Source organism: Galeopterus variegatus, unplaced genomic scaffold (genome assembly GCF_000696425.1).
Source record: "Galeopterus variegatus unplaced genomic scaffold, G_variegatus-3.0.2 Scaffold1157, whole genome shotgun sequence".
NCBI lineage: Eukaryota > Metazoa > Chordata > Mammalia > Dermoptera > Cynocephalidae > Galeopterus > Galeopterus variegatus.
In genome coordinates, this window is record NW_007727268.1 from 172,260 (window position 1) to 197,774 (window position 25,515).

At 38.1% G+C, this 25,515-nt stretch overlaps 1 protein-coding gene across 2 annotated transcripts in view; it reads left to right on the forward strand.

The window, feature by feature from the left end:
• Nucleotides 1-25,515, forward strand: part of LOC103592480 (hydrocephalus-inducing protein homolog) — a 144,774-nt gene that overhangs the window by 42,631 nt on the left and 76,628 nt on the right. For both annotated transcript variants that reach the window (XR_550664.1, XM_008575221.1), the window contains exons 7-8: nt 13,778-13,979; nt 18,496-18,679. Coding sequence is in view for 1 of the 2 variants with exons in the window: in XM_008575221.1 (XP_008573443.1) it covers nt 13,778-13,979; nt 18,496-18,679 (386 nt within the window). In the remaining variant the exon portion in view is untranslated. The remainder of the gene's footprint in view (nt 1-13,777; nt 13,980-18,495; nt 18,680-25,515) is intronic.

A 25,515-nucleotide genomic window follows, 5' to 3' on the forward strand; every position in this document is an offset into this window, starting at 1 on the left:
CCCCCCCCCCCCCCCCCCCCCCCCCGACTCCACTTTGTAGCCCTAGGAATGTTCCCTCCCTCTGCGAATCTAACACACTACTGTGGTCTTTTTTTCCTTCCTTCTTTCTCTCTTAGCTCCCACTTATGAGTGAGTACATGCGGTATTTATCCCTCTGTGCTTTGCTTATTTCACTCAACATAAGTTTCTCCAGGCTCATCCATGTTGTTGCAAATGGGAGTAGTTCATTCTTTTTTATGGCAGAGTAGTATTCCACAGTTTTCTTATTGAATCATCCATTGATGGACATTTAGGTTGGTTCCATGTCTTGACTATTGTAAACAGAGCTGTGATGAACATGGGAGTGCAGGTATCTCTTCAACACGATGATTTCCATTCCTCTGGGTATATACCCAGAAGAGGGATTTCTGGATCGTATGGAAGATCGATCTGTAGTTGTTTGAGAAAATATTGAGGTATGATTTAGATATGATAAGATGCACAGACCTTAGATGTAAAGTTTGATGAGTTTTGTCAAGTGTAAATACCTGTGTCACTACGGCCCCATTCAATATATAGAACAGCCATCTCCTCAGAATGTTCCCTCATGCACATTCCTAGTCAGTCCCTCAACCCCTCACCCCAAAGTTTCTCATTTCTTCCACACTATATTAGTTTTGCTGGATCGTGGATTTCAAATAAACGTACTCATACGCTATACTCTTTTGTGTCGTTTCATTCACTCAACATAATGCTTTTGAGGTTTATCCACGTTCTTGTGTGTGTCAGTAATTCCCTTCTTATTGCTGAGCAGTATTCCACTGTATGGCTATACATAATTTATCCATCCTCCTGTTAATGTAAATTTGGGTTGTTTGAGATTTGGGGCTATTATGAATAAAGCTTTAATAACCATTCTTGTGCAGGTCCTGTGTGTGTGCATGTGTGTGCAGATGTACATATGTTTATTTCTCTTGGGTAAATATATAGAAGTAGAATTGCTGAGTCACAGTGTAGTTACATGCTTCACTTTATGAAAAACTTCCAAATGGTTTTCTAAAGTGGTTGACCTGTTTGTATGCCCACCAGCAATGTATGAGGGTTCCAGTTACTCCACATTTTCATCCATTCTTGGTCATGTCAACCTTTCCATTTTAGTCCATTCTAGTGGGTATGAAGTGGTATCTCATTTTGATTTTAATTTGCATTTTTCTAGTGACTAATAATGTTGAGTATCTTTTCATGCACTTTTGACCATTTTTATGTCTTCTTTTGTGAAGTGTGTGTTCAAGTCTTTTGCCTATTCTTTATGGGGTAGTTTGTGATTTTGTTATTGACTTGTGTTTTTAAATATATTCTCTATATAAGTCTTACAGAAAGAATTGTGAATATTTTCTCACAGTCAGTGGATAACAGTATGGAGGTTTCTCAAAAAACTACAGAGAGAACTATCATATGATCCAGCAATCCCACTACTGGATATGTATCCAAAGGAAAGGAAATCAGCATGTCAAGGGATATCTGCACTGCCATGTTTATTGTGGCTCTATTCACAGTAGTTCTATTCACAGTAGCCACAATATGGAACCAACCTAAATATCCATCAGCAGGTGACTAAATAAAGAAAATGTGGCATGTATACACATTGGAATACTACTCAGCCATAAAAAATAATGAAATTCTGCCTTTGTGATTTTAACAGTGTCTTTTCATTAGCAGAAAAATATAATTTTGATGAAGTACAATTTATCAATTTTTTATTTTATAACTAGTGTAGTGTTTTTATTTCCTAATTTTATTTTCTAAATTTGTGTGGGTATATTGAATTACAGCTGAATTTTGTATGTTGATCCACAGACCTTGCTAAATTCACTTATTATGGTTTATCTGTAGATGATTTTGGATTTTGTATATACATAATTAAGTCATTTGCAGATATAACGATAGTTTGATTCTTTTTTAATCCTTATACCTTTTATTTCTTATTCTTTCTTGCTTGGGCTAGACCTTCAGTACAATGTTCATTGGCAGGGATGACAGCAAATATCCTTCTCTTGTTCTCCATCTCAGTCTCAATCTAAATCTCAATTCTTATACTGAAGTGCTCAGTATTTCATCATTTACTATGATGTTTGCTATAGGTTTTTAGTGGAAAGTCTATCAGAATAAGAAAATTCCCTCTATCCCTGGGTTTTTAAGACTTTTAATTTTGAGTGGGTGTTGAATTTTATCAAATACTGCTTTTGCATTTGTTGACATGATCATACATTATTTCACCTTAATTCTGTTTCAGTGATTGATTTTGAAATGTTCAATCTCTGCTATATTCTGGGAGAAACCCAAGCTTTAAATATTATCATTTTAATAAATCACTAGATTAGATATTCTAATATTTTGTTTGAGAGTTTGGCATCCAAAATCATAAGCAAGATTGGCCTGTAATTTTCTTTTTTTTTTTTTTAGTTGTTTTAAAATTTATACATATTTATGGAGTATAGAGTTAGCTATCAGTATTTGTTTGCAGTATGTGATGATCAAATCAATATTATTAGCATTGGTCTAACAAAATTGGCCTAACAAAATTGGCCTCATAAAACAAGTTGGGAATTCTTCTCTTTTTTTATTCCTTTTTTCAAGGAATTTATCCATTTAATCTAAAATCTTAAATTTGTTGGCATAAACTTGTTCAGAAAAACCATTTGTAATATCAGTAGTGTTTGTAAGATCTTTAGTGATATCTCCTCTTTCATTATCAATATTGGTAATTTTTCTTTTTTTGTATTGTTAGGGATTATCAATTTTATTACTTTATTAAGAGAACAACTTTTCAGTTGATTTTCTTTATTATTCATTTCTTTTCAATTTCATTGATTTCTGCTCTTTATTACTTTATTTCTTCTACTTTCTTCAAGTTTGACTTGTCATACTTTTTTTAAATCTCAGAAGGGTTGCATTGATTTTTAGCCTTTTTAAAATAATATATGCATTTAAGACAATAAACGTTCCTCTAAAGCTGACTTTATCTTCAGCACCTATATTTTTACATGTAATTTAAAATTTTAGAATTTCCATTTTTATTTTTTCTTTGGCCCATGGGCTATTTAACAGTGCATTAATTAATATTCAGACACTTGGGAAATTTCTGGTTATATTTTTTGTTGTTGATTTCTAATTTAATTCAACGAGTGACAGAAAAATTCTATATGACTTCAGGCCTTGAAATTAGTTGAGACTTACATTATGGCCCAAAATGTGCTCCATTTTGGTAAATGTGCCCTGTACACTTAAAAATGATACAAGTTCCATAAATGTCAATTAGGTCAAGTTGTTAATAATCATGTCATTCAATCTATATCTCTACTAATTTTTTTTTTTTCCTTTTTTGTCTTTTTTCGTGACCGGCAATGGGCTCGCAACCCTCGGTGTCGCGCCTGCACCACGCTCAACCAGTGAGCGGACCAGTCTCTACATGGGATCTGAACCCTCGGCGGGAGCACCGCCGCGCTCTCAAGCGCCGCACTCTACCGAGTGCACCACCGGGCTGGCCCTCTACTAATTTTTTGCCTCCTTTTCTCATTTATTGGAAGATGTTATTAAATTCACAACTCTGATTATGGATTTATTATATCTCTATTTTGGTGCTATCAATTTTCATTTTATGTATTTTGAGCCTATGATATTTGGGGTATACACATTTAGGATTCTTATCACTTCTTGTTGAAGTATCCATTTTATCATTATGATATGTCTCTTAATCTTTAGTAACATTTCTGACATTAAGGTCTATTTGATCTGATATCTGTATAGTATAGAAATTTTCTTCTGATTAGTGTGGACATGGTATATTCTGTTCATCCTTTTACTTTCAACTTTTCTGTGTCTTCATATTTAAAGTGTGACATTTGGAAGTGTCACCAGGTGGTTGTTTTTTAAATCCAATCTGCAAATCTTTGTCTTTTAATTGTACTATGCAGTCCTTTTATGATGAATGCAATTACTGATATATTTGGGTTTGAATCTTCTGTTTGATTATTAAGTAATTGCTACCATTATGGAAAAATTATCAGCTGAATTTCAACTAAAACCTCTGTGTTATTAGTGTTGATAGTGGATGGAATTGGAAAAAAATTATTAATTAACTCAGTCAGTGATACATTTCTTTCATCAGGAGCTCCATATCTTTGTGAAGTATCATTTTTGTTTATGTCAATTCCTAAAACTAAGTATTGGGAAAAATGTGAATTATCTTTGGATCACTGTGTCACAAGGTTTTAAACCAGGAGTTTGAAAAAGAATGAAGCATAGTTAATCCTTTTACTCTCACTAAAATAATTAATTGTTGGTAAATATGTTAAATAAATTACCTTTAAATATTATTTATTTCATCTTAATATCATCCTTTTTAGTATTTAGGGTATATTTTTAATACAGTGGACATATGAGCACATTAATATATGGGTATAACTTCTAAATAAATATGTTTACATATGTTGGGAGTATAATTTCAAAAAAAAAAAAAAACTTATTTGGTTAGGTTTTGAGACCAACTAACTGAAGAGTGCTCATAGGTAAATAGAATCAAAACAGGAGAGAAGACTTCAGTGATAATCTAATCTAGTCCTTAGATTTTACAGATGAAAAACTGAAGTCCTGAGAAATTAAGTGGCTGTCCTAGGTCACATAACTAATCAGAAGCCCAATTAGAACCCAGCCTCAGACTTTTCACTCCTAGACAGAGCTTTTCCAACACAGTAGATCGTCTTCCTAATGTCTCATATGACCATATGTGCGTTTTTACGGTCTTGATCAACTGACTTGAAATGAAGCTGCGTTCTCCCGGTGGCCCTTGATCTGGATTTTACTTTTATATAAGTATTTGGAATGACACCACGCTTACATTTATACTCCTATGCTAAAGGAAAGGTAGGTTGAACCACAATGAATGTCTATGTATTAAAATTTAATCATCCATGGAAAAATTGGCTTCTGCACCCTGAGGTTCTGGTGTCAACTTTGGTGCATGAATGAATGAATGGTTATTTTCTGAAGATTGCAGACAGAGCTAAACTTCTCGTAGCATTTTTCCTTACATGAAATGGACTGCTGATAAGAATATGTTTTCATCTTTCTTGTGGGTTATTGATGACCAGAACCCATAACCTTCCATCAGTGAAAAACCATAATGACTTCCTAAATTCAATTAATCACAGAGCTTTTTCAGGCAGCCTTTATCTCTGGCTTCTCATTTCTCTAAATAAGCATCTGATTGAACTTTCTGCAGCTGTTTGAAATATGAATTGATTTGAGGAGGAAAATTTAATATGGGCTATTGATGAAAGTCTTTTCTTCATGCTTCCTCAATGTTCCAGAAGGAGGAGCGTTGATACTCCTCTGCAGGAAGTATTAAATTGCATTCTTAACCACTGGGCTTGTTCCTTCAGCTTCTGGTCCTCTGCTGGGTACCCTCTTGATTCGATGCAGTGAGGAGATTTTTTGCTTTTCCTGACAACCAGAGTTTGAACCAGTGCTCTAGTAATGAAGAAGGTCGAGCATAAAGCTTCACCAATTTTTAATATTTTGCTCATTTACGTTTTTCTGAACCAGAGTGCTCCCCTCCTTTCTTCCTCCCTCCTTCTTCCTGTGGGTGCCTGTGTGTAGTAATATCAGGTTTGTTTAGGAAATTGATTTTACCTCAGAAATGATTTAGTTACCTTTTTAGTCTAAACCTGAGAAAGTTTAGACTTTAGTCTAAACCTGAGAAAGAACTGAAGAGACCTTTCACAAATTCACCCCTCCAGAAGAGATTAAGAACGCAATTAGTCAAGGCTACATTGCTGACCACAAAACAAAACGAAAACAAAACAGAACACCTCATGCTGTAGTTCTGTCATTTCAGTAAAACTGAGAAGTGAAAATATTACATGACTCTTACACAAACAATTGCTTAAATTTTACAGTTTTTGGGCCGGCCCGGTGGCGCACTGGAGAGTGCGCTGCTTGGGAGCGCGATGGCGCTCCTGCCGAGGGTTCGGATCCCATGTGGAGACCGGTTCCCACTCACTGGCTGAGCACGGTGCAGGCGCAACACCGAGGGTTGCGATCCCGTTGCCAGTCCCCGGTATGGGCGCAACACTGAGGGTTGCGATCCCGTTACCAGTCAGTAAAAAAGACAAAAAGGAAAAAAAAAATTTTACAGTTTTCAACTGGGTATTGTATTGAGAAACTTTATGTAATCTAAGGCTCCAAGGAGATATTAATATTCAGAATATACTTTTTTTTTTTTTCATGACCAGTAAGGGGATCGCAACCCTTGGCTTGGTGTCGCCCACACCGCGTTCAGCCAGTGAGCACACCGGCCATCCCTATATAGGATCTGAACCCGCTGCGCTCCCAGTGCCGCACTCTCCCGAGTGAGCCACAGGGTCGGCCCCAGAATATACTTTTTAAAAAAGACATTCTTACTGAACCCTGGGTTACTTGAATGAGTACTAGAAATAGGAGCACAGCAGAGTGTTTTCTTCAATGTCAGGTGAGGTTGCTATAACATTAGAGGTGACCTTAACCACGGGCATAATCAAGAAATAGAGCTGGTTACACTTATTCAGCATTTTTTAAAGTATTATGTCTCTTACTGAAGAGAAGATATTTCAATTCAGTACTCAGAAGTTGGCAAGTAGGATTTTTTTCCCCCAAAGGTGTGATTATGTCTTAATATTAAATACAGAAGCAATCATAATATTAGTACTTCACAAGGCAGCTTTACAGTCATTTATATGTTTTACTCTAGTAAACTTTCTAGAACCATAAAGAAATTTTTTCCTCATAAAGATTAATGAATGAATACCAAAATATAGTAAGTGTGATATGATTACTTTGAAGTTGAAACTGCTAAATAATATCTATCTGAAAATATCTATGCAAATTTGCCTACATGAACTTTGTTTCAATTGTGTGATTATTATAATTAGTTATAAACGTGTGCCATTGTAATTAGAAAATGTAGCAACACATAGTTATTATAAAAGAAACAAATGTTTTAACATGGCTTTGAGAGGTAATGGAGACATTCTTTGACCTAGTTTTCTTCTTTTCTTATTCTATAGCTTAGGATAGGTAATAGCAGAAGTTAGTACACTGATTGTCAGGGATTGTTTAAGGAGGTGTTATGAGGTTTCCATAAATTACATAGCAAGTGAAGACTCACATCGTTAGGTGTTAGTATTTAAAGAGACATTAGAGGACATTTCTTTAACTCCCTTAATTTTAGAGGTGAGTAAACTGAGGCCCAGAGATCTTAAATAACTTTTCACCTAAATAAATCTGCACCTTGAACCCGGATCTTTGGAACCCCTCTGGGTTCCATCTGTGCAAATGAAGAATGCTGATTTTGGCATCACTGCTGATGTGCTGGGTTATCTCTGTCAAGTTGCCTTTATTTCAGTTTCCTGAACAAAGAAAGAACACTTCCAAAGAAGTTTGGTTCAGCAATTCACTACATTGGTAAATTTGACCCTGCTGTGACCAAGATATGAAAAACACTCTTTCCATCAATTTGCCAGTTTCCTGAAGAGTCTATGGCTCCACTCCGTTTTGGCAGTATACTCATATTGGTAAGGAGGTGGAAAGACAAGAATTTCTTATACTGCTGATGAAAGTATAAATTGGTACAACCACTTGACAGACTGACCCAGTAATGTGCAGAATAAACTTGCCCTTTAACCCAGCAATTGCACTTATAGGTATTTATTCTAAAGGAAAATCTCACACAGCTATACAGAAAACATTGTACAAAGATGTTCAATTCAGCATTGTTTGTAATAGCAGAAAACTAGGAACAGCCTAAATATTCAGTAGGAGAAGAGATGTATCGTAGTATTTTCACATACTGGAATGGAACATGGTACATTAGTTAGAATGAATAAAAGCAATGTATACCTATATGTTTAAATCTGTAAAAAAAAAATGCTGTATAAAAAAAACAAATTGGAGAATGCTATGTACAATGTGATACCATTTATGTGTCCTCTGTTGTCTGAAAGTATTGAAACCATAGCATGAAACTATGTGTGTGTTGTGTATAGCTAGCTTCACATTTATTTTTGTAAAATTAGTTTTTCATTCCTACAGCAATATGTGAGAGTGCCTTTTTCCCCATAGTCTACACAATAAATTATGCTCTCAAATTTTCATTTACCTATCTGATGGTGGGGGGAGGAGAATGATATATAAGTACATCTTTATTTGCATTTATTTTATTATGAATGAAGTTAAGCATCTTTTCATTCATACAGGGACTGTTTATGTTTCTTTTTTTACAACCTTGTCCCATTCTTCTATGGGATTGTCTTATTGATTTCTAAGAGCTATTTATATATTTGGGCATTCAATCCCTTTGTCTCAGATCTGAGTTGCAAATATTTTCCCCAGTTTTGCTTTTGTCTTTGCTTATGAAATTTTGTGTCATGCAGAATTTATTTATTTTTAGGTAACCCGGTTTATTAATCTTTTTTTACAGGGCTCTAGATTTTGAGTATTGTTCTACTTTTATGGCTTCATATTGAACATTTAAATATTTGATTCACTTGATATTTATTCTGCTGTGAGATATATTTTTCCATATGCTATGAAGTTGTCTTAACAACGCTTTTTTTTTTTACAAAGTTGATTTTTACACAATGATTTGAGATGCTGCCTTTATAACATACTAAATTCCAATATGTATTTGGGTCTGTTTTGACTTTTTATTCTATTCTACTGATCTGTCTCTTCATGCACTGCTACCAAGCTGTTTTAAGTACTGAGGCTTTATACTATGTTTTAATTATATCAGTTCCTATTTTATGGACTTTTAAAAAAGTTTTGTATTTTGTCAAATTCTTTCAGCATCATTGAAGACCATATGATTTTTCCCCTTAGATCTGCTGCTACATTAATAGATTTTTGCCTTCTTGAAGTAAACTACACTGGTTATGAAGTATAATGTGCTGATGGATTATGACTGATAACTTTTTATTTAGGATTTTTATATTGATATTCAGAAGTACAATTGGTCTATAAATTGAGCAATTCATTTTATCTTTGTCAGATTTTAATAACAATGTTATACTGAAAAATACAATATTGAAAATTAAAAAATAATTTTGTGAGTTTAACAGCAAAATGGATACAGCAGAAGGCAGGATTAGTGAACCTGAAGACAGTTCAATAGAAAATACCCAATCTGAAGCACAGAGAGAAACAAAAAAGACTAGAAAAATTTAAAAAGAACAGAAAGCAAAAGCCATGTGGAACACAGTCAAAAGGTCAACATACATGTAACTGGAGTCTCAGGAGTAGAGGAGAGGAAGAATGGGGTAAAAGAATGTTTTAAGAAATAATGACTGTAGGGCCAAGCCCGTGGCACACTTGGGAGAGTGCGGCGCTGGGAGTGCAGCAGCGCTCCTGCCGCGTGTTCGGATCCTATATAGGGATGACCAGCGCTCACTGGCTGAGCGCTGTGCGGCCAGTCTCAAAAAAGGACAAAAAGGGGCTGGCCCGGTGGCGCACTGCTACAGTGCGCCGCTTGGGAGCGCGGTGGCACTCCCGCCAAGGGTTCGGATCCCACATACAGACCGGTTCCCGCTCACTGGCTGAGCGAGGGGTGGGAGCAACACTGAGGGTTGCGATTCCGTTGCCGGTCCCGGTCCGGTACGGGCGCGACACTGAGGGTTGCAGTCCGTTGCCGGACACGAAAAAAGACAAAAAGGAAAAAAAAAAAGAAATCCTCAATAAAATACCAGCAAATCACATTCAGCAGCATATTGAAAGGGTTATACAGGATGACCAATTGGGATTTATTTCTGGAATGCAAGGATGGCTCAACATTCAAATATAGTTCAGAATAATTTTTTTTTCCTTTTTGTCTTTTTTCGTGACCGGCAACCTGAGGGTTGCAATCCGTTGCTGGACACGAAAAAAGACAAAAAGGAAAAAAAAAAAAAGAAATAATGACTGTAAATTTTCCAAAAATGATGCATAACATTAATCCATAGGCTCACAATACTCAGCAAGCGTGTGATGGTACAAATACAAAGAAAACCAAATGTAGGGATGTTATAGCTAAACTTCCAAAAACTTAAGCAAAGAGAACATCATAAAAGTACCCAGAGAAAAAAAGCACATTACCTTAGAGGGAACACTGATAATACTGATAGCAACCATTTCAGCTGAAATTATGAAAGCCAGAAGACAGTAAAATGACGTTATTAAAGTGCTGAAAGAAAACAATGCTAATTTAAAATCCTTTACCATTGTAAGTATCCTTAAAAAGTGAAAACAAAACAAAGACATTTGCAGACAAAAGAACAAAAAGCCAAAAAAACTTCTGTAGGGTTCTTGATAGGCATTGTTCTCACCTTTTTCATATTAAAGATACCATTCTGTTGTTTTTTAGTTTCCATTGTTTCAGTTGAAAAGTCAGGTGTGGGTCCTTTGAAGATAATCCCTCTTTTCTCTCTGGCTACTTTCAGGATTTTCTTTATCTTTAGTTACCTTTAATTTCATTGCAACATATTTAAGTATAAATTTTTTTTGCTGTTTATTCCATTTGACTTTCTTTGGGCTTTTTGAATTGTGAACTGATGGCTTTAATTCTAGAAAATTCTTAGCTATCATCTCTTGAAATATTGTCTTTGCTTCGTTATCTCTTTTTTCCCCTTCTGGGTTTCAAGCTAAACACTTGTAGTTCTCACTCAGTATCCCTTATCTCTTACCCATTCATTGTATATTTTCCATATATTTTTATTTCTTTACACTATCTTTTGTATTTTCTAAACTGTCTTCCATTTCACTAATTTTTAAATGAAAATTAATAAAATTCTCTTATTAAGTATATCCTTTGAGTTTTTTTCTATTGAGATTTTTCTTTTTTAATTTAGGCTATTTTATTTCATTTCTGTAAGTCCTAGAGGGTGGCTTTTTTCAAATATTTTTATATTTTTTTCTGTTCTCTGGATATAGCTTAAATCTCCTCCATTTGTTTCTTTAAACATGCTAAGTATGTGGAGTTTTATTTCTTGGCATGCCTTGTGATGTTTGGCTTTGTGCTTTTTAAAAAATACTGAAAGTTTTGAAACTTTGAATGCAGGTACTTTCCTCTGAAGAGAAATTAGGTGCTTCTTCCAGGTATCTGAAGGCTAACCAGTCATTGACGACCAAATTCAAAGGTTGAAGTTCTCTGCAGGACATAGACAATTCCAGCATGATATTTAACTCTGAACTAGAGCTAATTTACTTTCAGTTTACCCTCAACTTGGAGGCATAGTTTTTTGAGTATCAGCTTATTGTGAAAGGGTTTTTTGGGGGGAGTGGGGAGAAGCTTAAGCCAATTAATATATGAAAAAGTGTTCAACATCATTTATAATTAAGAATATGCAAATTACAAGACCAAGGAGTTTTCACTCTTCAAATTGTTAAATTTCAATCATCGGAAAGTTTAAAAGTTGGCAAGAGTACATACCTTTTTTAGGGAAGGATGTTTATGAAAATACAATTCTTACCCCTAAAGAGCAGGCCTGGATTGAATAAAGGGAAGGTAGGCATTTTAGTTTTGTTGTATGTGCTCTTATAGTACTTAAAATTTTAATAAAAATTGTAAATTTTAGAGTTAAATAACTAGATGCTTACTTTTTCTTTAAACTCTGGGCAAAGACTTTATGAACAAGACCCTAAAAGAACAGGCAACAAAAGAAAAAATAAACAAATACAATTATGTCAAACTAAAAAGCTTCTGCACAGCAAAAGAAACAGTAAAGAGCGAAAAGACAACCTACAGAATGGGAGAAAATATTCACAAACTATGCATCCAACAAGAGATTAATATTCAGAATATGTAAGGAATTCAAACAACTTAACAGTGAAAAAACAAGTAACCCGATTAAAAAAAGGGCAAAGGAACTGAATGGGCATTTCTCAAAGGAAGACATACAAATGGCAAACAAACACATGAAAAAAATGCTCAACATCACTCAGCATCAGGGAAATGCAAAGCAAAACCACACTGAGGTACCATCTCATGCCAGTTAGACTTGCCAGTATCAAAAAGACGGAGAAAAACAAATGCTGGTGAGGATGTGGAGAAAGGGGAACCCTCCTACACTGTTGGTGGGACTGTAAGTTAGTGCAGCCATTATGGAAAGTGGCATGGAAGTTCCTCAAACAGATAGAACTACCATACAATCCAGCAATCCCACTTCTGGGTATATACCCAGAGGAATGGAAATCACCGTGTCAAAGGGATACCTGCATTCCCATGTTTATCACAGCTCTATTTACAATAGCTAAGAGTTGGAACCAACCTAAAAGTCCATCAATGGGTGACCGAATAAGGAAAATGTGGTATATATATATATATATGCAATGGAATGCTGCTTTGCCATACAAAGGAATGAAATTCTGCCATTTGCAGCATCATGGATGAGCTTGGAGAAAACTACATTATGGGAAATAAGCCAGGCACAGATAGAGAAATACCACATGTCCTAATGCAGAAGTGGGAGCTGAAGAAACAAAACAAAACCAAGAAAGAAAGATACAACAATCACAATAATTAGTTGAACTCTTAAAAGGAGAGAACGGAACTGAGAACATCAGAGGTGGGCACGGGAGGGGGGTCGGTTAAGGAGAAATTGGTAAAGGGACTTAAAACATGTTTACACTGTGTAATGGTAAAATTTTTAAAATATATATATATATATATAAACTTTGGGAAAAGTTTTGCTGTATCCAAAGTGATAAAGCCTAAAAGAACATTTAAAGTGTGCAAAGCATTGTCAATTTACTAAGTGGCTGTTTGATTCATACAATAGTGAATGGAGCAGAAATGTCTGCTAAAAAAATAAGACACAAGTAATTATGCTTTCTGGGTTCTGGTTAAAACTTTAGCAGCACAGAGCAACAAAAAATTTACATTTAAGTATTTCTTTTCTCTATTTTGAGTGATGTACCTGTTGTGACATTGCAGAGATCAAATAGAATAGGTTTATGTCTTCTTGAAAGCCCAGGGCCCCACTTATACACCTAGTATCAATGTGATTGGTGCATCTTGAATGAAGTCAGGAACTTAAATTGCTATGCTGAATAAAGGTGTTCCTAAAATTTTTAATTTTTTTATTTTAAATACAGTTTTTGTCTATTTTTGTTTTCTTTCTATATAACCACTACCTAGACATGGCAGGTGTGTGTGTGCATATGTGTGTGTTTTGTTTTTGCTTTGTTTTAATTGTTGTTGTTTAGGGATGTGGTTCTTTTTAAATAGTCAGTTTTCTATTTCTGAGGTTATTGAGTCTTCCTTCCTGATCCCCGCTCTTGATTAAACTTAAATCCTCTCATGCTGAGCAGTTCTTCCCAGGTACACTTGATACAATCATTTTAAGAATTAGAAATCCAGTTCAGCCATGGGCTAATAATGAGGCATATGGTTGTAATTCTAGAACTCAGTTGCCCTCCTGGTCAGGCTGCAGGATTGGAAACTTAAGTAGTTTTAAGAAGAAAAAGTATTAGGGCACCCACCACAACGATTTATATTTTATGTATTGCTTACAATGGCCAAGCAAGATTTTGACTTTGTGTAACTGCACCAAGCACAGTATTTAAGTTTTCTAATCATGTCTGATCCCTGGAATGACTGGCAGTGGGAGGGGAGGTAGTAAAATGCCTAATGCTTGTGCCATATTTCCTAACTTCAGCTTGGAAAAAAGTAGCCCAGGAGTGTCATTCTAGAATAAATCTTAAAGTGTTTTTGTACTTTGTTAATTCCTAGGTGAAAAAGTGTTCATATCTCTCTATGGAGCTGCCGTAGACGTGAATATAAGGCTGGACAAGAATTCCTTGATCATTGAGAAAACCTACATATCTCTGGCCAATCAGCGAACTGTAACCATTCACAACCGCAGTAACATTATCGCTCATTTCCAGTGGAAGATATTTGCTACCCAGGAAGAGGAGGACAGAGAAAAGTTTGGGTTTGTAACAAAAATCATCTGTATTCAATATAGGTATAAAAACTGCATATAGTTTTTGTAAACTATATAATAGTGAATAGTGAAGAATGATATATTTGGTCTTTAAAATCTAGGGACGGTGGGGGACAAAGGCTTTTGCCACACCCCTTTGACATCTGCAGCCTGCCAGGCAATGACCAAGCTACTGCTAGGAAGCCCCCCGTGTCCCCTGTGGGAATGAGGGGGTGCCACAGGCCTCAATCCTCCCCTCCTCTTTCCTCCTTCTTCCATCCCAATTCCTTCCTCTTTCCCATCTCCCTCTTCGTCCGAACTGCTCCGCAACAACATCCTAGAATGTAAAAAATAATATTAATAAAATTAAATTTTCTTTTAAATAAATAAATAAATGTAGATAAATAAATTTAAAAAAAATAAATAGTCTGAGCTGAGCTATGTGGGACAGAATGTCGTCCGTCCTCAGTTAATCTTAACCTGGTTATAATTTAGCAATAGTGGAACGCCTAGATTTTAAAGACCAAATATATCATTCCTCACTATTCTTTCAAAACTAATCTACATGTCTGTATTTCTTTTCATAACCCTAACCAGGTCAATCAACTTTCAGTAAGAGCTCCTAAAAATAATCTATTTCAGATTCATATCAGTGTAAATTTTTTTTTTTTTTTGGTGAGCAGATATTTCCAGAAAATATGAAGAATGAGGAAAAAGCAGGACTTAGTTATACCAGGTTTTATATATCAGTTTTAGTAGCATTGCTCGATCCCTGCAAACCTACAATTTAATAATGGTTTTTCTTGGTATCTTTAACATTCTGCTTTTTAAAATGATACTTCAGGCAATGGAGAAAATTAATGAAACGTAAGACCAAGCTGTTTTAACTAATCTCATCACTGTTAAATTTTGAATATTTCTTTTTACTGAGTCGGTCCTTGCCTCTTTTAAACTTCCATTTTCATTCTTATCTCCTCCCAGCCTCCCTGAATTAACACTTTCTGCTGCTTTCATTGGAATTTATTTCAGCCTTTTTATTTGCCTCTCCATTTTCATTAAAGATTAGCCCTGAGAAGCTTCAAAGCTTTGTTTAAAACCAAGTTAGTATGTGATAAAAATAAAAGCCTTAGGTCCATAGAAACCGGCAGAAGTCTCCAGGTGTGCTGTCCCTAATTGAATCAGAAGGAGCTATGACAATGACAGGACACAGTGGGCCAGGAGCTCTGTCCATCAGACAATGAGCTTTAATCACTGGATCGCCACTGTGCCATCTTTAAAAAGTGAGAAAAGAACTTTCCTGCCTAAAACTTTCACCTGGCCCCATGCTTAGGAGTACCAGTGGTTAAAAAAGGCAAGAGAACACTGCTCATTTGTCCTGAATCCCCAGCTGCTGTGCACTTCCCAGCAATCAGAGTGGCCCAAGCATGTTTAAAAATAAAGTGAGAGAGTAGGTACAAATGAAGAAAGGGAAACAGCAGTGACAGTGGCGTTTGGATAACATGCTTGTCCTGTGGACGTAACTGGTTTGGGGAAAGTGAGTACACACTGTGAGACGGAAAGCCAGCTCCAGCTTCAGCCGTGTCTGTGTTTGTACATATAGTGTGTGATTAATGCCATGCCAGTGTCCAGACAGTGTTTAAGTAAATTGATTTCAACAGAAACTCAAGAAAAATTAAAACCACTTGTCAGACATGCTAGACTATAAAGAAAATCATTTCAACCACACATGGACGGGCATTTCTTTTCTTTTCTTTTTTTTTTTTCCGCCTTCACCTCCCAACCACTCTCACCCCATCTCTTTAATATTGACTCTGACTCTCGTCCTTCCTTTCCTCTTTTATTTTCTTTAACTATCTCTCTTGCTCTTTCTATTATTTCTTCAAGGGGACAGTTTAGGATGGCATTTTAATAACCATGATTGGAAGCCTAATTTCATCATCTAGGATTATGCTCCTCTCTTAAACGATGAACTTGAAAAGTGACTTCAGATGGCTAAGTAAGAATACCATCACTTTCACTTCGAGTGACAGATAGCAACGTGACTCATGTTTCTCCAAACTGGGTTGGTTTAGCTAAGTAAAGAGTCTGCTGGATGTGCTGCCCCTTGCTCTCCTCCTCCCCCTCCCCTGAGTGCCAGGTGCCTAGGGCAGGAGGGGAAACTGATGCCATTTTTGCCTGATCTCTTATTTGACTAGGGCAGCTCTTCTCTCTCGTCCTCTCTTGCTCCTTGATATCCCCAAGCCTACCACGACTCTCATATTCATAGCCATGAATTCTTGTTCTTGAAACATCCTCTTGAAAAGTTAGGCAAGGACAGAGATGTTTGCAATTTATTAAGCATTTGGTTCCTGTCTCTGGATAGCTGCCCCTCTGTGGGAGGCAGTGCTCTTGCTGTGTGGGTGTAGACTCCTTCCTCCTCCATGTCACAGATTCTCAGGTTGTGTCCCGGGGTACAAATCATTGACAGATAAAGCAGAATATTCTTTGACAGCTTGCCCATCTCTGAAAAGCAGCGGCAAGATCTTTAGCTAGTGGGATGTATTCTCTCTTGAGCTCCCCAGCAAGGCCTGCTCGAGTATCTCTAAATCTGTTTTGTTTTGTTTTGTTTTCAATATATATGCTTTTTTTTCTTTTCTTTTGCTTTTTTATTACAAAATTGGGATTACAGTACACATTACATTTTGTAACCTGCTTTTTCACTTTCAAATATTTCAGACACTTGAAAATGCTGTTGAATATTCCTCTTTAATCCCATTTAATAGCTGCTTATTATTCCATTGAGACAGATGCTTTGTAGGAGGCAGTGTAGCATATTGGCTAGTGCTCGCTGATCGAAACTGCAAAAAACCCAGCTAGAAGTCCAGGCTCCATATTTCAGCTCTGTGACCTGGGACAAGTTACTTAACCTTTCTGAGCCTCAGTTTCATCATCTACAAAATGAAAATGATGACAGTGACAATGACCTCATATAGTGGTTATGAGTTTTAAATGACGCGATGCATGTGAAGGGTTTGGCAAGTACCCGATAAATGTAATGTTTATGATTTCCATTTTTGTTTAACCAACCTTCATTATCTTACATCAAATTTACCCACTTTATCTGTATCATTCCAGCACTTTAATGAACATTTTTGTGGTTGTGTCTTTGTTTACATCCATGGTAGTTTTTCAGGATTTATTCCTGCAAGTGAAATTTATTGTTTCAAAGGGTGGATAATTGATAAGTCTTTCAGATAGGTATCGCATAACAAAATGAAAAAGAAATGGATTCCTTTCTTTCTGCGGGCTGAGCTGTATTTAATTTGCCCCGCTGTGCCCGACGGTATAGAAGAGCTGCTGCTGGTTGCCTTGGACACTGCTTCCTACCTAGTGATAAAAGTCAAGCACAGAATGCCTTCTTCCTTGGAAATGGAACACACTGAACCCATTTCTTTGACTTCTTTGTGCTATGCAACCGAAGGACCCTGAACACTCAAGTTATTAAAAAGAGCTATTTGACAATACTGAGCATATGGTTTGCATGAAGTCATTTAGAAAATAGTTGGGTCTGGGACAGGCATTCAGTGACCCCGGGCTCTCACTAAGCACTCACATTGCTCAATAATTTGTCTCTTACCACTGGTGATACCAGTACAGTGCTGGGAATATGGTCATACGTCCTGGGAGGAGATAAAATTCAGTCTGCAAAGTTCAGGAGCAATGTGAACCCAGCTCCAGTGAGGGCAATGCATGGAGGGTTAGAGAAGGCTATTTTTCTGACTTGTTATGATGGATATAAAAATCTAGAAAGAGAGAGAAAAAGGAGTGTCTTTAGGTGTAGCTGGAACATTTTATAAGTTTGACGCTTGGTAATTGCCTTGGTTAACACAGGGAGAAAGTGTGTTTATGGAGTGCCTGCTTTGTTCCAGGGACTGCACCAGGGCCTTGATCACATTTAACCCTCAACATAGGAGTAGCTTCTATTATCTCTACAGGGGAAGGCTCTGAGACTTAGAGCAATTGGGCAACTCCCAGAGTCACAGAGCTAGTAAATAGATTGTAGAATCAGTATCCAAACCTGGTCCTTGGTGGCTCCAGATTCTAATCTCTAGGTAACTAACATCTAAGAAAGAATTGCAGCTAAGCAAGTTTACAAGGGACAAAATCATCCTTGCAGTGTGAGAGGCAGGATAGATGTTCAGTATTTAAAAAGCAGCCTGGAGAACATAATTATCTAAAAGAAAATATTTGTCCCTATATATAAGGGCTCAGGAGTTAACTAACAAATGAGCACTGAGTAGGAGAGAAATCCAGGGAGGACTTCTTGAAGGAGGTGACCAAAGATGAGCGAGCTGAGGCTCTGAGAGGTCTGAGGACTGAGTACAAGGGTCACGCACCTAGTATGTTACAGACTCAGGGCAAGGAGGGACCACCCCAGGTCAATGGGTGAGGACATTTCCAGGAAGATGAACTGGAGGGGAGCCCCTTTACAAAGTTCTTCATGGGAACATCAAAGGGAATCTCACATGTCCTGTATTTCCTTTAGGGTCTGTGATGATCTGAACAAAGAGGAAAAGAACGAGACTGATTCGTTCCTTGAAGAGTGCATTCTTGATCCTTCACTCCGAGAACGTCTTGCCATTCTCTCCCGCACATTTGAGAATCAGAGGAGGCTGGTTCAGGGAGACAGCATGCTCTTCTTGAATAACATTTTCACCATTGAGCCCCTGGTGAGCACGTAAATAAAATCTGACATACAGTCAGCATAAGTGGGAATGTGGGGCTTGTTTTGATGAAAGTTTGCACTCTGGGGTTGATATCGTGAATTCTGAGAAAGTAAAGGTTTCTTCTAACAAGTCTCATGATCATGAGGAGACACTGGGTGAAGGTTAATGGTAAGCATGCTCGTAGGTCACGTTTATATAGGCCACACTTTCTATGCAACAGTCAGTGTGTTAAACATTTCGTGTGGCTTACCTCATTTGTCTATATATATTATCTTAAAACAACCCTGCAAGATGTAATTAGAACCCCATTCTACAGATGAGGAAATTAAGACTTAGAGAAATTCCATCACTTGCTCTGGGCCAAACAGCTAGTGTTAGAAGTTAGGAACTCATCCCTTATTAGCCTGACTATAGAGCAGGTTTTCTCATCCTCAGCATTGTTGACATTTGTGGCTGGATAATTCTTTGTCCTGTGCATTGTAGGATGTTTAATAGCATCCCTTACTTTTACCTGCTAGATGCTAGTGTGATATTCAAATTTGTTTCCAGACACTGCCAAATGTCCCCTGGTAGGCAAAATCACCTGGGTTGAGAACTGCTTTGTCCTTAATTCACTCAATAAATAGTTAATGGCTGCATGTTCTGTACTGCTACTGCGTGTGTACCAGGCATTGACAAAAGAAACGGACATCTTCCTCACCCTCACGGTCTGCCTAATGAGAGGTGCTCCAGAGTTACAATGGGCTCTGTCTGATTCCACAGACTAAACTCCTAACCACTCTGCCCTTCTGCCTCAAAATGGAAGTGGCTGGCAGCTTTTGTATTTAGTTTTTGCTGGGCACTGGGCTAGGAGCATTCTGTGCATTTCCTCACCTTTAGCAGGCATACAGTGGTGTGAGGATAAACACAGCAATAGGAGTTAAGAAAGTCCACAGCTAGTTAGAGCTGCCAATTTGCTGCCATTTAAACCAGTTGGAGAAAAGACATGGGCACAAGGGCACATTAGAATACAAGGTCACCTGTGGGAAATGCCACTAATTTATATAGACCTGTTTTCTTTACATCTGGACTTCTAAATTGTTATTAAAGGATATAACATGGAAAGGGGGTTCCATTGCAAAATAAGTTTGAGGAACACTGGGTTCAGTGTTCTTTTCTGTAAGACCTTAATATGCTAATGTGTGTTAAAGATCTCCAAGAGAGAGCTTTCCCCTTGGAGACATCCTCTGGGACTAATGGTTTGTGGGACCCACTGCATGAGTCTCTGGTGAAGACAGTAAGAACACAAGTTCAGAGGCCAAAGTGATTATCACAGGTAAGAAGTTAGAGAAAACTTCATGGGAGGAGCTGGGTCTTGCAGGATCAGACTTTTGGAGAACAAAATTGTGTGTGTAGCACAGATCATCCAGGGCTCCGTGAGTAGACCCATGTGTTTGAAGTGAAGGGTCATGCAGGAAAATGAGGTGGGAGATGTAGTTTGAACCCCAATCTTCTATCACGTCAAAAGACTCTCCAGGGCTCAGCTGAGCAAAAGGATCTCCAGACATAATGGGTTAGACCAGCAAGAGGTTAAATAAAGATGAGAACCAAAGGTGAAAATAGGTGAAGCCCAGAGGTACTGAGAAGGTCAGGAAGGAATTACTGGTGCAAGCAAGTGGCTGAGCCTGGCCGAGGTGGGGAAGAGCAGCCAGTCCTGGCAATGACTCCTAGACAGACTGGTAAGGTCTACACAGTCCAAGATTCTTCCCCACTGGTTCTGGAGGCCCAGACCAATGATTCCTTGTCCTGTTTTTCGTTGCCTTCTGGGAGTGGACAGCCCTGGGATCACAGACTTGGTGGTCAGGAGGTGGTGGGTGGTACACCCACAGGTGAGCTCTGCCCATTTGTAATTCAGAAGGACGAAGGCTAAAATTACCTCAATTTTCTTCTCACACTTCCTTCCATAACCCAAAGCTTCATGATGGAGATATATGCATGTTAAAATATGGTATTTAATGTGATTGCTTTTAAATCCCAGATAGGAACTGAATTGGCATTCTTATCACAAGACATCTTTTCTCCATCAGGAAGAAAAACATTTTCTTATAGTAATACAGAAAAATGGTACTTTTTAAGTAAACAAGACTAATTTGTTTATATTGCACAGAAAAATATTACCAAAAATAGGAAGGGAGTAATATTCACTTCTAGTACAGCTATACTTCATGCTATCTGTAATGATTTTGTCTTTTTGTATACTATTCAGTTTTTCTTCTCATAATAATATTCATTAGCTGGTTCTTGACAGTTTTGGCAAAATAAAAATGAAGGCATGAAACCTTCTTAGTGTCCTCCTAAAATTATTCTGGTCAAAACATCAGAGCTCAGTGTCAGTTATGGTGAATTATTTATTGATGTTGAATCTCCTTTTTTTTCCTACTTAAAGATCTTGATAATTTTATATAAATGCAGTTCTTGTTCGTGAGTGTCATATAATCTTACTTGTAAATTACTTTTGAAGATATTTTATAGGAAAATTCTGGCATTTCACTAGCTTCTTGACACATGGTGTTTTTTGCTGTTGAGATTTTAGTTTTCTGATACAGGTAAATAAATGCTACAGTAGAGTAGGGAGTTGAGAAAGGATTTATAGAAGACCTGAATATTGTAGGGAGGGTCAGATTTAATTAAGTGGAAAGGGAAGAGGAGAGTGTTTCTACTTGTAGAAATTAGGAAAACAAAAAAAGGAAACTTTTGGGTTCATAGCATGTTAAATAACAGTGAATAGACCAATTTTTCTGGTTGGGAAGGAGAGCGGAAGACAGCTGGACTGCCCTAGAACCTGCTGTGTTTTAGCCCACAGCCTGCTGGGTCTGAGAGGTGGGAATGTGTGTTCCTTGCAAAGAGAGAGTTTTGGGGTCAGATAACTTTGGGAAATACTGGTTCAAGAGAAGGGCATTCTCTCATGGTAGAGTGCAACCCCCACTTCCCTGTGACCACAGACCCCCTCTCCCACAGGGCACCTACCAGAATTCTGCAGATCCCAGGTTGGCAAATGGTGCTGAGGGTATTTGAGACCCACTGCAGGGTTCAGAGGAGAAGCATGACATGTCCAGGGGGGTTTAGAAAGATTGGAGGAGGGGGACAGAGGGTGAGATGGGGGGTGCAGGTCAGGCGGGGAAAACGCCCAGTGCGGGAAGGTTCAGGGGGACTAGACATCTCTGCAGGCAAGTTCAGGGTGAAGTGTGAGGGTGATGCCAGCCTGAAACAGCCTGGTGGTAGTCGGAAAGGAAAGCAAATGGCAGATGTGAGAGGTGTTCAAAAGGAAGACACTAAACTGCTTTTTGATTGACTGGCCATGGAGGGCGAGACATTGTGAGGAATCACGTGCTTCCTCAGATCTGAACTGGAGAGACTGGAGAATTATGATGTCCTTGGTAGAAATAAGCAAGTCAGGAGTCCTTGGTTTAACTCCTAGCTCTGCCAATAGCAAATGTGACCTTAAAACAAGCTATTTGATCTCCCTTGGTTTTGGTTGCTTTCTACACAACTAAGGGTATTGCAGGTAGGTCACTTTGATCCTTTCAACTCATAAATTCTGACTCTGATTTGGGATCAGACTCTGAGTTCCTTAAGGTCAAGGAATGCCTTATCCTCATCTGTGTCCAACACCTCTCCCAGTGCCAATGGGTGAACAAATGAACGAACTAATGAACAAAGGTAAATCAATCAATGATGATGAGCTTGGCTCTGAACATGTTGAATTTGAGATGACTATAGATGTCCAAAAAGTTTTAGAAGTGCAGGACAAAAATTTGGGGGAGGGGATTCAGGACTGAAGGCAAGACTTGTGAATGACCTATACAGGTCTTAGTTGAAGTCTTGAAAAATGGGTGGAAATTCTAAGAGCAGAGCAAAAAAGGAAATTTGCAGAGGGCCCAAGAGGGCCTCCAGGCGCTTGTCCCTAGAGGCCCTGTGAAGACAGGAGCAGCTGTGGCTTCCCAGAGCAGGGCACGGGGCCAGCTGAGAGCCTGCCAGGGTCTGCATCTCTCTCTGCAGCCATCGTGCCTGGGTCAGCACCGTCTTCTACTAAGGGTCTCTTCTGAATCTTGCTCATGCCAGCTATGCCAAATGGCACTACTTAATTTCTGACACCTGAACTATGCATCAGCGATTAGTTTTTTTCTTAAGATTCCTTTCAATTAGCTTCTTGATATGAATTAAGTTAATAGTAGAAGCAGAGAAGATTAGAACCAAGCAGTGTCACCTTCTGATCTACTAATCAATCTCTAACTGATATCCTGTTCAAAAAATAAAAATAAAAGGTTGATGCAGAGGCTTAGAGACCATGACCAATAGTCTTATGGACTCTAGCCTCTGTGTCCACTGAGGAAAGAACATTGTCTTCAAATAGGGTAAAGATAAAAAGAAAAACAAAAGAACAGGAAAACTGTGACCTTAGGGTCTGAAAAGAAATAAGAAATACATGCTTATTTTCTCAGACCTATGTCTGTATAGCTTGGTTCTTCAAATGGATTAGGTGAAACAAAAGTTTGTTTAGCCCTGATTCTGTTCTCTGCATATTGAGTATTTTATGGTAATACTCAGTACTATACTCCTGATACTCCTGTTTCAGATGCTCTTTTAATTTAAAGCAAAGAAATTGAAGCTGGAGAGATCAATGCTGTCCGTAAATTGCCCAGCAGTGGTGATGGGTTTGAATTTAAATCAAATGTTATTGATGTTATCATGTGAGAAGTAGCTTGACTCAATGCTCTAAGACCCAAAACTCTAGAACTGCAAGTTCCTCCTCTGTCCTACCACCTGTTCACCATTTGCCCTCGGGTCACTGCCATTGTCTTAGCTCACTTTCTTATCTCACTGGCCACAGACATGGTTTTGACCTTGAGGAGCTAGGCCCAGGCGTCTTGGGTACTGATGTGGCCGCAGAGCACCAGGCCTGCTAGTTTACCTCATTTCCTTGTGATCGGACAGAGGGAGGCCGGCAGCTGCTCCACTGGCACACAGATGGGAGTTTGTCTCTTGAGAGACCCCAGATGTTCATTCATTGATGGAGAAAGGGGGTAGGCCAGGACCCAGAGTGACCACAGGGAGAAGGGAGTCCATAGCTGAGGGCTGAAAAGGAATGTTTTTTAAGCTTTGCTTGGTAATTTATTTATATTCTAAAAGTAACCAGAATTGTTCTAATCATAAAAGCATGTGGTGTGTTACTCCTATTTATATCATTTCTCATGTGTCCGTTATTCTAATAATATCTTGGAGTATTAATGTCATTAGCCTAAATTTTTCCATTTATTTTTTACCTTCAGCAGGTACTGGGTTCTGTAGAATACTGATCATTTCTCAAGCCACCTGCTTCCTATGGGTTTTTTCACCCTTTGGAAAAAAACTGCAAAAATGAGTCTATTATGCATGTTTTGTGCCTTCCACAAAAGCAAGTGGAATTGGCTACTTTCAGAAATATAATATTCTATTGTACTAGATGGACCCTGGCTTTACAGAATTTTGACAGTTTCATTCTGTTATTTCCTCTGCTTCTGCTTAGGTCTCTTGGGTACCCTGAGGGAGAGAGATTCAAAGACAAAAAAACACAGTTCTGAGAATGGAGAGTCAAAACAATATCACAGACCAAAAAGAGAGAATTAAGCTTTCCCTTTCCATGGCATCTAGGCGTTCTCTGAGGAATCTCAGCACAGATGTGCTGGCCTTGTTTTTGAACTCTGGTACTCCTGGCTCAGGTCACACTTTGAAGATGCAGCAGTTTTCTGAATGTTGAACACTTGGTATTTTCTCAAAAAGAAAGGTCTGAGAATTTAAAGGTATTTGCCCAAACTGGCCCTAACTGATTGGCTGACATCAGTGAGCAGGGAAAACATTTCTGCTTCTGTTAGCAAGCGTCTCCTCAAAGAAAACTTCATCCAGTATCCGTGGAGAAGCTTAAGCTTAATTTAACTGAGCTTAAAAAGGGAGAGAAACTTGATGATTTCTTTATTACCATGTAAGTAATAGTAAACCATGCTTTGTTGTCATCTAAGCCTGCAGAAAACGTGCTGTTCCAGCAAGACTTTGAGAGCACAGCTCAAATTCAGTTTACTTTATTTTTCCCAAATTGGTATAGCATGTGAGCTCAGCAGAATGAGGTTGGGTGGAAGCCCAGATGGCTACTAGAGAAGAAAAGTCCAGCTTTTCACAGCAGACCATTTCCACTTCTCACACCAGTAGACATGAGTCATGTTGCAAACGTGTGGGAGCTGACTCCTCAGAAATGGACACCAGAAAGGAGAAAGGAGGACAGGGATCTGCTGAGAGCAAGCTGTCCTTGACAAGTTCCAGCTTCTCCAACAGTGTGGCTCTCCCATTCTTCAACCTCCGATTGTCCTTTCAGGTTTTGTGCTCAGCCACACTTTTCCCAGTTGCACTGCTGCATTCACCATTGTATTGGAGGACCAGCGTAGGAGGGAGGGAGGCCTGCAAAGTCCTAGAAACAGCAAGGCTCCCTGTGGCTCATTAAATTAGTTAACACCCTTCCTTGCTAGAAAAGACACAATTTTGTTCTCTCCAAAGAAAGGCATGAACATCACATACAACTACCTCTGCTCTGTAAAACCCCAGTGGAATTTTCACTGTATTTGGGTTGGAGGTGAGATCAAGACAGAATACAGCTTTTGTGAAGCTTCCTCTGACAGATGGCCAAGTCTTAGAGCCCTCTCTTAGAAACTTTTTATGGTCATTATTTTGAGAATCATAACTTTACATGATTCACAGTTTCTTGTCCCAAGAGAAATAATGGAATAGAAAAATCTAGTTGAATTCATGTGCCAACTTGATCTTTTCTCTCA